Here is a 15,577-nt window from a genome sequence, read left to right as displayed (position 1 = left end):
AATATTTTTTTTAGTGAAACTTTAAATTGGATTTATAAATTGTCAACGGCAAAACAATTTGTTTTAAAATTCCATAATATAATAATACCAATTACAGTCAAGATTTAAAGACGTCTTGAACAAAATGTATTCTAGTTTACAAATTCACTTACTTAAACACAACTGTTATATCAATTTCTCCTCACTAGAGCAGAATATAAGCCTATCCATACAGCCTATCCATATTTCTTTCAATAAATTGAATGCTGATACAACCTCTTTATATCTGGCATTGATAACTAATTTTTCCACTATGTTTTGATAGTGATAGCCAAGTTTAGAGAAAGCCAAATTTAACTACTCAAAAATAAAACTAAACAGATGTTTAAGATTAATTTGTTCAAAAAAACCTAAGACGACATTTGGATTTCTTGGAATTCTTTTCAAAAGTATCAACCGAGTAAAACAAGTTCCTCAAAAGGGTTGAAGTAATACAGTCTAACAAAATGTTTAAATGGACATTGGATGAACACTTTTCTTATGTGTGAATCGTGAGTGTACTATCTAGCATAGAGTATAAATGACTTGATCCCAGTGATTATTAAAAGGGAATATTACGTTTTGTCTCAACATCAAGATTTTTTTTGTTTAAGCACTGATCCCATTTCAATTGCTATTTATTTTGGGTGTATGCAATCAGGCTGATCAGGTTTTATAGATTCCATAACTGCATTTTTAAAAACAAAAAAATTCATATCTTGCACCAGCCTTTTACATTGGCATGCAATAAAAGGAAAAGAAAAAAAAAAAGTTTTATAACAATATTCACATTTTAGGGGACTCATCCGATTAGATTTAATTGGGAAAGCAATGCTATTTAGAACTATTTACACCACATTCAAATATTTCACAGAAAACAATTAATGGAACAATCCAATAAAGAGTACAAGTTCTCTACAGTTCCTTGTTTGCGATAAAAAATAAAGAACTATGACTTGTGGCTATAAAAACAATAATATAAGGCCAATTCCACTCCAATGTGGTCCATAGAAAAACTTGCATTAGACAAAAAAGAAAAAAAGCTATTAAAAATATTATAAACCTACTACAAATGTTGCAAAGATTATAAGGAATGTTTAAATAATTCTAACAAAACATGATACAAAGTATGAATGGCTTTAAAGTTACTTTTTTTTTTTAAATCATCAGCTTTGTTTAACGAATGTATTCTTTGAACAAAACAGGTGTCCTAGGTCAGCATGCATGAATCCAGCATTTGATTTAAATGGGAAAAGGATTGTTGCTTAAACAGTTGCTGAAAAGACAAATATTTGCATAGATCTTTTGGTGTTAATTAATGTCAAACGTCCTCATCTATAAAAGGAATGTCAAGGTCTGAAAATCGTCTCTTGGTGGGAGATTCTAAGACATTTTGGCTCTGGATGACGCACATGGACTGGACTCCGTCTCGGCGTGAGGCGGAATGGTTTTGGTTGCGGTCCTCAGCAGGCTGCTTGCTCTCTGGTTTGGGATCATGTTTTGGAACAGGAGGTTCATCAGAATTCACTGGCTTGGAGCTCTTCAATGCAGTGTTCGCTGAAATAGATGCCTTGGATTAGCCACTAGGGTCTAATTATGCAAATATCATGTAATAACCAAATATACAAACTTATATTTAATATAAAAGCAGCAGAGCAAACCCATGGTTAGAGAAACAGCAGGTTAAATAACAAGCACAATAACCAGCTCACCACAAGAACAGCGAATCCAAGCCCTCTTGGACACAGAATATGCGGGACATCCAAGCATAATGTAATTAAAATTTTCTGTACCTCAGTACTGACCTTCCAAGTCCAAACTCACAAAATGATCTTCTAGTAGACTCTCAGAGCTGACCAATGATTCAGAGTCCATGTTCTCAGCATCAGAGCTATCCTGGTCAAACTCAGGCAGTCTGGAGGCCAGATTGTTCCTAAACCACAAACGGAATGCGTTTTGAATTGCACAATTATACCGACTTATAATTCTTAAGATCGGCATACATTTTTTTTCTGTACCCCTAGACGAAAGTTCCCGCCGTTTTAAAGTGTAAAATCAAAATGCAAAAGTGAAATGATACAACTTCACTGCGATCGAAGCACATTTAAAACTGTGCTAGAAGACAATACGAATTTGTTCACTAAACAATGAATGAAAAAATAAAAAGCTATACATGCATTTTCAACTCACTTTTCTTTCTTAATGGACTTGATCTTCTCCAGCAGGTTCTTTTCGATTTCAAGCTCAGCTCTGTCCATTGTGGATGCGTCTGAATCTAATTTTGGCCGCTCAAATATCTAAATGGAAAGTGAGATCATGAAATCATGTAAAATAAGAGCCACGAGAAGCACTTTGCAAACTGCTATATAAGAGGGTAAATATTAGACTAGAAATGGGGCATACATTTAAGCAATAAGGTGAGTGGTTTATTCCTTTTATAAATTGTTACCACATACAAAAAAGTATTAATTGAACAATATTTCATGAAAACAGCATGTACAGTTAAAGGTTAATGGTAGGGGTGCAGCATGTACCGCATGTAGGTGAACAGGTGTAATGTGTTGCTATATTGCATATTTCAGAATAATTGGAAAACCCATAAGGATTTATTAGTGTTGTTTCTACGTCATGACTCACGAAGCTAATGTCATAATGCTCATTTCACAACAGATCTTAAAGTGTGATATCTTTTGTACATTACCATTTGGCAATGACTTTTAAATGTTTATGCTCACCAAGGCTGCAATTATTTGATTAAAAATACAGTAAAGACAGAAGTATTGTGAAATCGTTTTACTATTTAAAATAAAGTTTTCTGTTTGAATATATCTTAATATGTAATGTATTCCTGTGATGGCAAATCTGAATTTTCAGCATCAGCACTTTTGTAACGTAACATTTAAAAAAAAAATACGGTCATTTTTGACCAATTTAATGTGTCCTTGCTAATTAAAGTACTAATTACTTAAAAAAAATCTTTAGGATGGTATTATATTGCAAACTAGCAAGTGACGCTTCTCTTACCGTGTTCTGTCTCCTGAGCTTGAGCTGTTTAATGGCGATAGCTTCTGCATTTTCCAACTGTTGAATTTCTTCCATTTTTTGATTATAGCACCTTGTTTGCTCATTAATCAGAATCTCCACACAACTGCACATAAATGTTAACCAAAGGGTTCATATATGATGAATATAATCAAAGAAAGTAGTTTACTTTGAATAAATACATTAACGATTTAGCTGCTTAGATAATCACATTATTGTATTTTCAGTATACCTTCTCCTATCTTGACCATCAACTACCAGCTTCAAGTCAAACAAACAAGCTTATCATAAACAAGGAAGGCAAATAAACCAAAATGATTCTCACAGAGTGATCTTGTTTATATCCTTCATACTCTGGAGAGGGTCCGAAGAATCTGGGCAGCGTAGAATGCAGGGCCCAAAGACGATCGATAGAGAACTAGCTGACATTCGATTGTGAGCTTCCTCTTTCGCCACTCTGAATACAAAAAGAAATTAGGCAAGAGGTGAAGCAATGCACAGGATGTCTTATATTTATTCCAGTCATATGTAATCATTACTTACTTCACAAGATGAAAAATGAGCCTTTCGAGAGTAGAGAAATTTGAGGGAGGTAGTTCATCTAACTTTCGGTAGATGGCACGCAACCGCTCGGGTGATTCTGGCATATCTGGGGGGGTGAAAAAACAAGAATTTCTTTCAAACATATGTGGCATAAATGTTTAGCCTTTACACCCAAAGTTGCATGTGGTCAAAACCCTACCCGCAGCATACAGGAAGTCATTGTAGAGGTTGTATGTCATGAGTGGGTCAGGTAGTTCCCGTAACCACTGTTTGACCAGGCCGGTGATGGTGTGGATGGGGTAATTGTCAAGACAGACATTCTGCGGATCTGAGGGGAAAAAACGATAGCAGTTATATTAAATCAAAATAGATTCAGCAACGATAAAGTACATGACAAAGGTCATAAAACCTTTACTTTGAAAAAGCACCCTCTAATTTCCGATAATGAGGGGATAAAGACTAATCAAATCACACTATTACCTTTCTCTAGTATGTGGTGAAGCTCTTTGGCTCGACAGGCTGAGCCGGACTTGCGGTAGATGCCCTCTGTGTACAGTCCGTTCATTTCAACATGTACCAGCATCTTCTCCATGACGAAGGGCACATAGTCAGCTGTGAGGGTCAAGGCGCAGATAGGTACACCAAAGTGGAGGGTATGCTCACCCTCTTTCTGATGAATGGAAACAAATAAAGTGTAATTATGTGATCCAACATGTCTATCATTACACTGTCACTATCTACACTAATGTTAGTGAGCTTGTGTAGATGATGGCAGAATTTTCCCTGTGAATATATAGTATGTGATACAGTAATACTGCTCACCTTCTTGGTACATTGACCTGAGCAATTTATTGTTATCTTGCTCAGACACTTCTTGTGACACACCATTTTACAAGCTGAAACAGAAAGTACAGCATAAAGTACCTCTGAATCCTTGTCAATTTGCAATGGTCAGGGAAAAGGATGGAGGATACATACAGCTGCAGATGAAGGCTTTTTCCATTCCCCATATGAATGAGCTGCACTGGTCACATGACTGCATAATGGTCACCTGGTATGTGCTAAATAAGTGACCCAGTGGGCTGTGAGGCTGTTTAAGGGATAGTTATATATTAGTGTTTTTTTTGTATTTTCACATCATGCATTATAAATTTAGCTATATAACTATATTATGTCTCTATAACTTACATATGCATCTCTTTTGGATTTTCTTCTGTTCCTTTCCTTAACCTGAAAAATTGAAAGAGGGGCATGTAATTAGGATAAATTTAATGATAACTGATAACTAGGTCCACTGGGAATCTGCCAGCTTGGTCCACATTTTATAACACTACTGTTTAACTATTGATCAACTTTTCTATCAGAGGAATAACATTTTAAAATAGTTTAACTGGAATAATATTTAAAATTTTTAGATTTAAATCCAATAACTGTAGCCTTGGGGAGCATTAGAAACTTTTTTTCCCCAAAAACATTAGAAACTATGCAGAATTATGTGACATGGTATTAATAGGATAAACTTTAAAATGCAATTGGGTATATTTTGTGAACAGTGGGAATCAGTCTTTTTTGAAATTCTGCAGGCCCAGATTCCTCAAGGGTCTGGTGACTTGCCTTTTATAAAAAAATATATATTTGAGAAGTTAAGCGTCTGTGGAAATTACAGCTTAAGTTGCATAAGTCAAAAAACATAAGTTACCTTACAAGGCTCTCCCTCCAGTCGTTTGACTTCCCCCCTGATAAATCCATCCAGAACTGATTGGAAAAGATTTATTACCAGCGGCACCTCAGACAATTTCTTCAGCCCTGCGAGACTGGCTACCCTAGCTTGGTAACCTGACATCAGGTCCTTATAGCCGATATTGGGATTCTTTTGGGAATAGGAAACAGGTCATTTCAAACATTTGCTTAAAAAACAAACAAAGACTCTCAGTACTTATTATCTACCGTATCTGTGAAACTATGATAAGGGGAAGGTAAAAGAAGAGCACAGATAAACTTACTGAGATGGAGTACATGCTTTTGATGGTGTCTCTGAACTGTGTGGTGGCCGAGAAGAAGATTTTTTCTGTCTCTGAGAGTTCCTTTGTGCGGGTGCTTAGATCGTTCATCTGAATTCAACGTTACACCAACAGATTACGCACTTAAAAGTGCAAATTTGATAAGATATGACTATAAACAAAAAGGAACTTAAATCCAAATTTAGGATAAAAAAATGCCTTAAAAAAAGCAGATGAAAATAAACTTCAACACAAACCTGATTTCCCAAGAACTCATCGAGGTGGCGAAGTTCATTAGTGTCAGTGATTTCTCTGTCCAGCGAAGCATTCCACTGCTCCTGGACACGAGTAGCTCGGCTAATTTTAATGGTGGGGTTGCGACGGGCTCCAGGATAAGTGCCTGAGCTCTTGGAACGTGGAGAATGAAAGGCACTGGCTTTTGGACCAAAGAAACAGAGGTAAATGAGTGAAAAAGAGGCGAGTTACTGAAACATTTACTCAAAATTGGTCTAACTGTTTTATAATTATGTATTTATTATCATAATAATAGAAATAGATAAATCAATAAACGAATGAAAGAATGAAGTAGGTCTGGGCGAATAATACAACCTAGCTCGCCTTTTTCTGCCAACGTCTTTGCCATTGTAGTATTGCCATCCTGGGGTGTCAGACGCTTCCTAAAATATTTTAGGAATCCCCGCCTACAGGATACAAACAGAAAATTTCCATTAAATTGACATGAAAGCACTTATGTATGATACAATTTTAAAAACTGATAAAAAAAAACCCAAACAAATTAATGATATTTCAGGTAGAATCTAGAACAGTACAGTTCAGCAAGGAAAGGACTAATCACCGTTCATGTGTGCTGGATGTTACCACTGCTTCCTCACTTGGTGATCTACTTGTGATACTGAAGCACCCATCGGCTTCTGTAGGCGACTTGATCTGAAAGACCAAAACATGTTAGAGATTGAAAATGATTATCATGAGACTGCAGAAAAAAAAAGGTGGACCATTCAGCCAAATCCTGAACTTCTGACAATCACTCTAATGAAACCTACACATCCCAATGATGAGATTTTTAAACGTCACTTTGTTACCCATAGTCCCACCATGCATTCTTTTTAGCAAAACAACCACAGAAAGCTCAGAAAAAAGCAAGACCACATTCAAGCGGATGCAAAACAAGTTTAGCTGACAACCATTTAGCAAGAATGTTTTGTAATCATAATGTTCACTAATAACACAGATTGATTGGGGTTATTTCCTTCTATTTGTGCCACCACCAGCATTACATCTCCCACACTGCATTCCAAAATCCATGTCGACCTTTTTTGCTTATAGAATTTTAGCTATATTCCAGATTGCCGAATAAAAATTGTCTAGTATAACCTGCAAAAAACCTGACAATTATTGTTAAATTATTTAGCAAAGCTCTTCAGAGCCACAGTATCCACTATTGTGAAATCAGGCTCTGTGGTAAAAAAAGTAAATAAACAAGAAACTAAAACCTCACAAAACCGGATACTGGGGCTGTTATAGCTTGGAGCCAATTTTGAGGAAGTGAAAGTTACAGAAAATTAATAGAAAATAAAATAAAATGTATACATTTTAGCATGTAATATTATATAAAAACCCAATTAGTACTATAAAAGACGTTTAAATCCCTTATATAATGATACATTTAAAACATCATCTGCAACCTGACAACCACAACATTATTCTTATATCTACTGTATTTACAACATTCACTTATTAGCACAAGTAGCGATGGCCTCAGTGTTTGTTAACTGTGTAAAACGACACAAAAAAGGTCAGAAACCAGCTTCCAGTCAGAAACATTCAAGAACAGGATCAGTCTGGTTTCGAAAGTCTCTGAAACGCTTCCCATATACAGCATCTAATGTTGATTCTTATGTTAGCTGTTGCGTGCAAAAGCAAGGCCCACAGCAGCTCTTATGGTCCCTTTGTAAATGGGTCAGACTATTACCACAGTCTCCAGTACCAAGGGGATACCAGACTGGTTGGGAGTGGAGGGGCTTATGGGAGGAAGGGGAAAACTCCAGTACTCCATGTCGCTTAGATCCAAATGATCCCACTTCAGTCCACTGCGGGGACGTGCTAGTCGGCGCTTGTGTTTGAAGTGCTTACGGCTTTGAACCATAACCTATGATACGTGAACCAGTTTAGGTGAAATAAAAAAAGAAGGGTAACCTGTCCCTGCTAATCGAGTTATAAACACCATAAACACTGTAAAATAATCTATGAAATTCTCTTGAATTAAACATTTGGGATCTGTAATTTTTTTTTAAATTTTCAACATCTCTTATACTCACCAAGGCTGCATTTATTTAATTAAAAATACAGTAAAAACAGTAAAATTGTAAAATCATTTGTTTTTCATTTTAATATATTTTCATTTAATTCTATGCATCATTAATTTTCAGCATCATTACTTCAGTGTCAGATGATCCTTCAGAAATAATTCTGGTTTCACTTTATTTTGATGGTCCCTTATAATATTGCACCTACATGTCTACTAACTCCCATTAGTAGACTACTAGTAGACTGCTAGGGTTAGGGTTAGAATAAGTTGACATGCAGTTGCAAAGTTACTTATAGTCAGTAGAATGTCTGTTGGAGAATCATCACAATAAAAAGTTAGCAGATATTAAACAGAGTCTACTAATACTGAATAATGAGAGCTAGTTGACATGTAGTTGCAAAGTTACTTATAGTCAACATAATGTTCAATAGGAACCATCAAAATAAAGCGTTACCATAATTCTGATATGCTGATTTGCTGCTCAATAAAGATTTCTTATTATTATCAATGTTGGAAACTTTGTGCTACTTTATATTAATGTGGAAAACATGATACTTTTTTTATTGATTCTTTGATGACTAGAATGTCTTTACTGTCACTTTTAATCAATTTAATGTGTTAATGTGTCCTCACTTAATAAAAGTATTAATTTCTTAGTTAAAAATCTTACTGACCCCAAACGTTTGAAAGGTAGTATATCCATACACACACACACACACACACACACACACACACACACACACACATATATATATATATATATATACACAGACATATTATGTCACTTTTGAGGGGCAAAAATATGATTTTTTTTTTTTTTACATCAACATATAGCATAACATTTTACATTTAAATGAAAGACCATAACTAGTATTTAAACAGTACCTCATTTTTGGATGGCGAGGAGGAGCTGTCTGACTCTGAAGAACTCATTCTGGACACATTTTCCAGGGACTGAGAAATGCCAATTGAAATGCCAGATTTCCTAACATATAAGAAACGGTAACAAATAAATAAGGAATAATGTACCACCAACCAGGCATTACCACAAAATAAACTCTGGCAGGTTAAAAAATTTGTGATGACAACCAACTGCCTGAAAGGTATAACATGGCTGCTTTAAAAATAGATAAACAGACTTTAATATTGATGATATTTTTAGGTACAACAGTCAAACATATAATATAGTGCTCATTTAAAAAAAAATATTTGACCAATCAGAATAAAGTACTCCAGAGAGTTGCATAATAAAGAAAAACAACATAAAATGAGTCTTTACTGTAAAAAAAAAAAGACCAAAATATAACTCTAACCACAATTTCCTCTGGGTTTGAAGTCGTACTATCTCAGCACTGATGTTCTCCAAATGTGCTGTTTCACTGGTCCTCTCCTTCCATTTATCAGGCTTCTCCTTCAACCTGGATGCCTTGTTGCGCCGTTGAAGGTGTACAGCATTTTGAGTTTCATCAGAACCACTTTCGCTCATGTTCAGTGGAAGCGACACAGGCCGCGGGAGGCCTGAAGGAGAGGGTTGTCTTTCTTTATTCCTCACACCAATCTTGCCTTTATCATCTCGAGCAGGTTGGTCCTCCTTGATGCTGAGTTGCTTTGTGATTCTAGGAGTAGGTTCTATTGTAAACTTAGACTTTGTCTCGGAGTTTAACCGCAGGCTCGTATCCTCAGCCTTCTTTCGTTCAGGGGTGCTAGATTCGTTAGGCAATGGAGGCTTTGGCTGACTTGGCTTGTTCAAATCGCCCAGTTCGGTTTTAGATCTGAAAAAACAATCCAAAATGACTAATATTGTTTTACCTTAAAGTAAAAAACACCCAAAGGTAACTTGGACTTACGTCTGTGCTTTGAGTTTTTCCCTCTGCTTCAAAAACTCTTTTCTCTGTTTGGACATTCGCCATGCAGCCTGGATCACCGTAGCTGCTCTACCTCTGTATGTCTCACGCACAAAACGCCACGAACGCTGTGGGATGAAACAGGACAACTCTGCTCAGGGACAGTGTCTCTTTTGCAGGGTTTCAAGTTCACAAAACCATTTGTGGTTCAAGATGGTTCACAATAAACAATAAATTAAGCCACAATGTACAATAGCATTACATAAAATGAGAATATGTTGTTAGAACATCTGTGTAATAGTGCAGGATTAATATAAAATATTTTTGGTCTGTTTACAAGGAAGAGAAAGATAGTAAATTATAAATGCGTACACTACTGTTAAAAAGGTCGGGCTCGGGTGACTTATGCTCACCAAATCTATTTAATATAAAATACATTAAAAGTAGCATTATTGTGAAATATGATTACAATTTTAAATAAATTGTTTTATATTTCAATATATTTTAAAATGTAATTTAATCTGGTGATGGTAAAACTGATTACTCCATAAATCAGCAGCCATCATTTCAGTCTTCAATGTCACATGATAAATAAACGGAGCAATTCCAAGAGGGTCCTCACACCATCTGTGCTGCTCGGACCCTAAAAATGCAGATTCTGTGCTCATAAAACATTTATTATTATTATCAATGTTGAAAACTCCGTAATAGTTTTGTGGAACCGTGAGGCTTTTATTTTTAGTCTTCACGATACTCTGATTAATAGAAAGTTCAAAAGAACAGCATTTATCTAGATCTTTTGACCAATTTAAATTTTCTTTCTAAATAAAGTATTAATTTATCTAAAAAAAAAGAGAAAAACATTAGAACATTAATTGAAAGGAAGCAACTAAATATATCTAGGCCACCTAATTTCAGCTGACAAAAAAAGGCATATATCGTTTTCAGACAATGTTATGTAAGATTATGTAAAGTCCCAAGCCAACCAAACGAATGGTACCTGTATAGTTATAATTCCTTTCCTCTCCTGCAGGTATTGTTTCCTCATCAAACAGGCACGGAACCATCTCTGCAGGATGATGATGCGCCGCATCACTTCTTTATGAAGGGCTTCCTGAAGTATTTGTCTCTCTGATTCTTTCAAAAACACCTGTGCACACAGATGAGCGGTCAATTAAGGAAAGCTTGAAACTTAGCTGAATGACAAAAAGCAGGTTGTGGATATTTCTTCAGTGAAGCGTGAAACTGAAATAAACCTTAGTTCGGCCAATCTGAAAACTGGAGCTGGGAAGTCCCATTTTCATCAGCAGGTTGGTGATATCTTCCTGAGGTGTTGATATTTCTTTTGGCAGCAATACTCTGAACTGATCTGTAAACTCCTGCGGTGACAATGTAAGAAGAAGCCTTTAGACATGTCTGAATAAAGTAAATAATAAAATCCATTTGCATACATTTATTTTATGGTAGGTATAATACAAATACATTTACAAATGTATGTACATAATATAAATACCCTGCAATTGAACTTGTGGTATAATAAATTAGAACAACTCATTTTGTACTTAATGTACCTTAATTATCCAGAAATATTGCTGAGGTCCAACTAAAGATATACTTAAGTGTATATGATTGTGCTAAAGTGAAACTATTGCAAGTATTCTTTAGGAACACTTTACATTTCTTCCATTAAAATTACACGGAGATCATACTATCCTTATTAATAGTGATATTAGACACATTTTAAGGCTTAACATCAAGAAATGTGCATTGTGCAATAAAGTCAAAATAAAGTTTAATTATAATTTTATCAGTAAGTCACAAGCGATATGTCAGTAAATATATTAAGGTATTTGTAGTATACATAGTATTAAATAAAAGTATTTTAAATACATTTTGGTATAGTTTTTTTTTCCCCACTAAGGTATCAATCAAATAAAAAATCTAATTAAGTATGATATACTTAAGTATTCAAATTAATCTGTAAAAATATCAACATCTGCTGAGAAGTCTTCAAATGAGGATGACATTAAGAGACTTGTTTTTGCAGACCAGTAAAGCATTATATAGACATCTTAAAAAAATCAATATATGCGTATCACAGTCAACAGCGATCCATTTAGTAAGAGTCTATAAATCTTACCTGGATTCCTCTATATTTTCTTATTTATTTGATATATTTATTAAGTTATTTAATAAAATTAAATTCCTTATTAGGAAATGTATGCATGGGTCAGGGGGTATGATTATCTGCATTAAATTGACAGTCCTAATTAATAAATATTAATTTTAAAAAGTCATGTTACACTACCTTGAAGGTGAATTTGGCTCCATAGCCAGATCTCCTAATCCGAACCGTTTGTAGCATGCCTGTGTACCTCAGCTGCTGAAGGACTAGGGCATCATCAAAGTGCATTTCCCTCTGTAAACACATTCACCAAAATGTAAAAGAAGGAAGATCCATCACTTAAGTAATACACATAATAGATTAATCACCAAACATACAATAGCTCTCCACCATACCTTATCACCATTTGATCTGATACAGCGGACAAAGAACGGTTCTGCTTTCCTTAGGGTTTCCAACAGCTTGTTTAGAGATGCCTGGGCAGTAAAATACATGAAATCATGTGACTCATTGATTTGTCCATCAGCATCCATTAAACCCCTGCAAATCATATCAAAACCTCCCCACAGCTTCAGGGGTCTGAACCTTTTATCTAATTTACAACTACCACAAAACAGGCTTTCACACGGAGATGGAACAAACCAATCCTGAGCCCTATGATGAAGAAGCGTATGCTTTCAACACTTAGATAATACTAACCTGGAACTGGGCACTGATGCTCGGAGGTTTCTTCTTGGTGTGCAGATGGAGCAGGGACCTGGTTGCTCGGTTGTGCTGCGTGAGGGCCATGATGAACTTCAGAGAGTGTGAATCTATGAGATTCTGTATAGTAAAACAAAAGAACATTTGATGAAATTCACTGACATTATTTGTTTTTTTTACATTTCCTGAAGTGGGTCTCGCCCATGTACAACTTGGCACCTTGATGCTAGGATTTTTTCTGGGTAGTTGCCAGGGTGTTGCTATGCAGTTACCTAGTTCGCTAGCATGTTGCTATGTGGTTGCCACGGCATTGCTTGCTGGTTACTGATTGGACCAAGTATCTGATATTCTTCTCATTAAACACATTTTGGGTGCCTTTGTAATGTATACTACCAGTTAAATTTTGGATATACCTGCAGTTAATTTGTTTCCTACGGTTCTACAAAACTTGTGATAAAATGTTTTCTATTTTAATACATTTTAAAACTGTAATTTATTTCCATGATGACAAAGCTGAAGTTTCAGCATGCTTCCCTCCAGTCTTCAGTGTCACATGATCCGTAATAATTCTAATATACTTATTTGGTGGTCAAGAAACATTTCTTATGACATTTTCACTTATTATTACATTAACTTGATCAATTATTGAAATGTTTTTTGTAGAAAAATGATACACAAGATTTATTTGACATAGAAAGTTTAGTAACAATGTATAAGCATTAACAGTCACTTTTGATCAAATTTAAAGGGATACTTTACCCAAAAATGAAAATTTCATTTACTCATCCTCAAGTTTTTCCAACACTTTATGAGTTTCTTTCTTCTGTTGAACACAAAAGTAGTTATTTTGAAGTATATGGGCAACCAAAAAGGCCCAATGCCCCATTGACTCCCATAGTATGAAAAAAATACTATGGAAGTCAATGGCTACCGTCAACTGTTTGGTTACCAAAATATCTTCTAATCTTCAAAATATCTTTTGTGTTCAGAAGACAGACATTCATACAGTACATGATGACAACATTTTCATTTTTGGGTGAACTATCCCTTTAAAGCATTACTGCTGAATTCAAGTATTAAACTCTATAAAATAGCCTCAGCAAAAACCACAACAACAAGGACTGATTCATGAATTTACCTTAGGAATTAGCTGCTTGTGTCTGTTTGGCCTGTTCTTCCTAGAAAGTAATAACATATAATTAAGATTTGATTACAATTAAGATGGGGGGAAAACTGAGCAGAATACCCCATTTGATTTTTTCCCCAATTAAATTGCACATAATAAGCACAAGCGGAGACAGAGAGCAGAAGTGCCGCCACAGACAGATGGCCACAGAACATGTGCCCCACTCACTGAGAGAAGAGACGAGACTTCCTCACAGAAATTGTGGACAGACGGAGCTTGTGAGGAACTTCACCACCAAACTGCTTTAGGGAGTGGAGAACTTTGGCATGCAATTCCCTGATTCACCCCAACCCCAAATCAGAAAAAAGTTTAGAAAGGAGATCAAATAAAACCAATAGGGAGTAAACAGCCAAAATTAGTCATTTCAATCACCCATTTCACAGAAAATGCATGCAGTAACCTCGGTTAGATTCTTAATCCACAGAAGGAAATCATCATCAAATAGAGAAGAACCCAAACTCAGTAAGTTCCTTGAGTGATGGTGAACTTACTTCTTATTTTCAAATGTTGCAAAAATGTCCTCAAATGCTTCAAGTGGACCCTCTTCAGAACGATCAAAGGAAAAGTCAATCAAAGACTTCCGGCTGTAGAGATCAAGTTGCAATTATAAGCAGTTGAACTATCATGTATGGAGCAAACTTAAAACAAACACGTTCATTCATAAATCCATTGTTCCATCAAGAGGTCATACGTCTACAGGAACTGATCCAGTCCATTTACCTCTTTAGACTCCCTATCAGAGTGCTGGGTGTCCTCATTTCCCCGAGAGAACGCCTGGAGTAGCGCTTGATCTGATCTGATAGGGAAACAAACATGTTAAATCAATGATAATCCACTTCTGGAAGCTGTAAGTAAAAAGGCGTTAGTAGATCGCAACCTGGATGTTTTTCGGCCCAGCTGCGTCCTGCCTCGTTAAACACGGCCAGTGTGCGTATCGTGGCCCTGAGGATGCCCCATCTGAACACAGCCACTGGATTAGAACCGATCAGCTGGCGCAGGTAACTGCACTCACTACTACGAAGCAACGCAACAATATCTGGTCTCATGTGGTCTGTGTTCTTCTCTCTGAAATCCTATAGGGCAGGAACATCACAAATGCTTCTCAGTATTGCTTTCCCACCATAGACACTTCAGTTGTAAGTAACACAACCACACTCCAAATGTTTGTGCAAAGGGAAAGTTTAGTTTCAGGGTCTGTTCCTTTACCTTTATCTGGTATTTGACCTTGCCAGCAAAATGGCGAATGACAAAGGCTGGTTCCCGCACTGGGGTCTGCACAAAGAACGCGTTGTCCTGGTGCTGCTGCTTAAACTTATCTAGAAGAGTGCTATCTGTGGCTTGAGGAAAACTAGAAAGACCATAACACTGAATATTAACTAATGGACTACTAAAAACCACACTAGTGCATACTAATTCACATACTGTATTATACATTCTAAATAGCTTGCCAGATCCTATTCAAGTAGTGGATCAGCAGATGCTACATTTTTGCTAACAGTGAGCATATGCTTTTAACAATACAATATACCACTAAAGGGAATAGATTTAAATGTAAAAATATGACTGTGCATTGCTTTACGGCAGTGCTTCTCAATTCAAGTTCTTGGGACACATCTCCCAGAATGAGTCAGATTCTTCCATATTTAACACACTAAGGGCCAGATTTACTAACTGAAAATTAGCACTGAACAGGCATGGACGGACCTTACTGACCATATGCTTTTGTAGGAGTTTCCCTTTCAGACACCAAATTTATGGGGGATAAGGTGGGTCCCCAGGACTAGAGTT

At 36.0% G+C, this 15,577-nt stretch overlaps 1 protein-coding gene across 5 annotated transcripts in view; it reads right to left on the bottom strand.

The window, feature by feature from the left end:
- Positions 1-771: 771 nt before the first annotated feature.
- The window catches only part of myo9b (myosin IXb), a 28,689-nt gene continuing 13,883 nt past the window's right edge, over positions 772-15,577 (bottom strand). Inside the window, exons 12-42 of one of the 5 annotated variants that reach the window (XR_005618800.2) lie at positions 14,996-15,137; positions 14,667-14,862; positions 14,510-14,585; positions 14,281-14,373; positions 13,958-14,065; positions 13,742-13,781; positions 12,601-12,723; positions 12,297-12,377; positions 12,085-12,195; positions 11,033-11,155; positions 10,777-10,926; positions 9,780-9,904; positions 9,246-9,704; positions 8,818-8,917; positions 7,597-7,773; positions 6,460-6,551; positions 6,213-6,304; positions 5,861-6,039; positions 5,607-5,714; positions 5,303-5,473; positions 4,792-4,833; positions 4,582-4,693; positions 4,426-4,499; positions 4,084-4,273; positions 3,803-3,931; positions 3,604-3,709; positions 3,293-3,517; positions 3,043-3,166; positions 2,209-2,315; positions 1,812-1,951; positions 772-1,575 (exon numbers count right to left, since the gene is read on the bottom strand). Coding sequence is in view for 4 of the 5 variants with exons in the window: in XM_039654793.2 (XP_039510727.2) it covers positions 1,340-1,575; positions 1,824-1,951; positions 2,209-2,315; positions 3,043-3,166; positions 3,386-3,517; positions 3,604-3,709; positions 3,803-3,931; positions 4,084-4,273; positions 4,426-4,499; positions 4,582-4,693; positions 4,792-4,833; positions 5,303-5,473; positions 5,607-5,714; positions 5,861-6,039; positions 6,213-6,304; positions 6,460-6,551; positions 7,597-7,773; positions 8,818-8,917; positions 9,246-9,704; positions 9,780-9,904; positions 10,777-10,926; positions 11,033-11,155; positions 12,085-12,195; positions 12,297-12,377; positions 12,601-12,723; positions 13,742-13,781; positions 13,958-14,065; positions 14,281-14,373; positions 14,510-14,585; positions 14,667-14,862; positions 14,996-15,137 (4,126 nt within the window). In the remaining variant the exon portion in view is untranslated. The remainder of the gene's footprint in view (positions 1,576-1,811; positions 1,952-2,208; positions 2,316-3,042; positions 3,167-3,292; positions 3,518-3,603; positions 3,710-3,802; positions 3,932-4,083; positions 4,274-4,425; positions 4,500-4,581; positions 4,694-4,791; positions 4,834-5,302; positions 5,474-5,606; positions 5,715-5,860; positions 6,040-6,212; positions 6,305-6,459; positions 6,552-7,596; positions 7,774-8,817; positions 8,918-9,245; positions 9,705-9,779; positions 9,905-10,776; positions 10,927-11,032; positions 11,156-12,084; positions 12,196-12,296; positions 12,378-12,600; positions 12,724-13,741; positions 13,782-13,957; positions 14,066-14,280; positions 14,374-14,509; positions 14,586-14,666; positions 14,863-14,995; positions 15,138-15,577) is intronic. The other 4 variants (XM_039654796.2, XM_039654793.2, XM_039654795.2 and 1 more) reach the window with 4 other exon arrangements.

Source organism: Pimephales promelas, chromosome 5, assembly GCF_988280905.1.
Source record: "Pimephales promelas chromosome 5, fPimPro1.hap1.1, whole genome shotgun sequence".
NCBI lineage: Eukaryota > Metazoa > Chordata > Actinopteri > Cypriniformes > Leuciscidae > Pimephales > Pimephales promelas.
The sequence above is the reverse complement of the archived record's forward strand: the minus strand, read 5'-3'. Positions and strand labels throughout refer to the sequence as shown.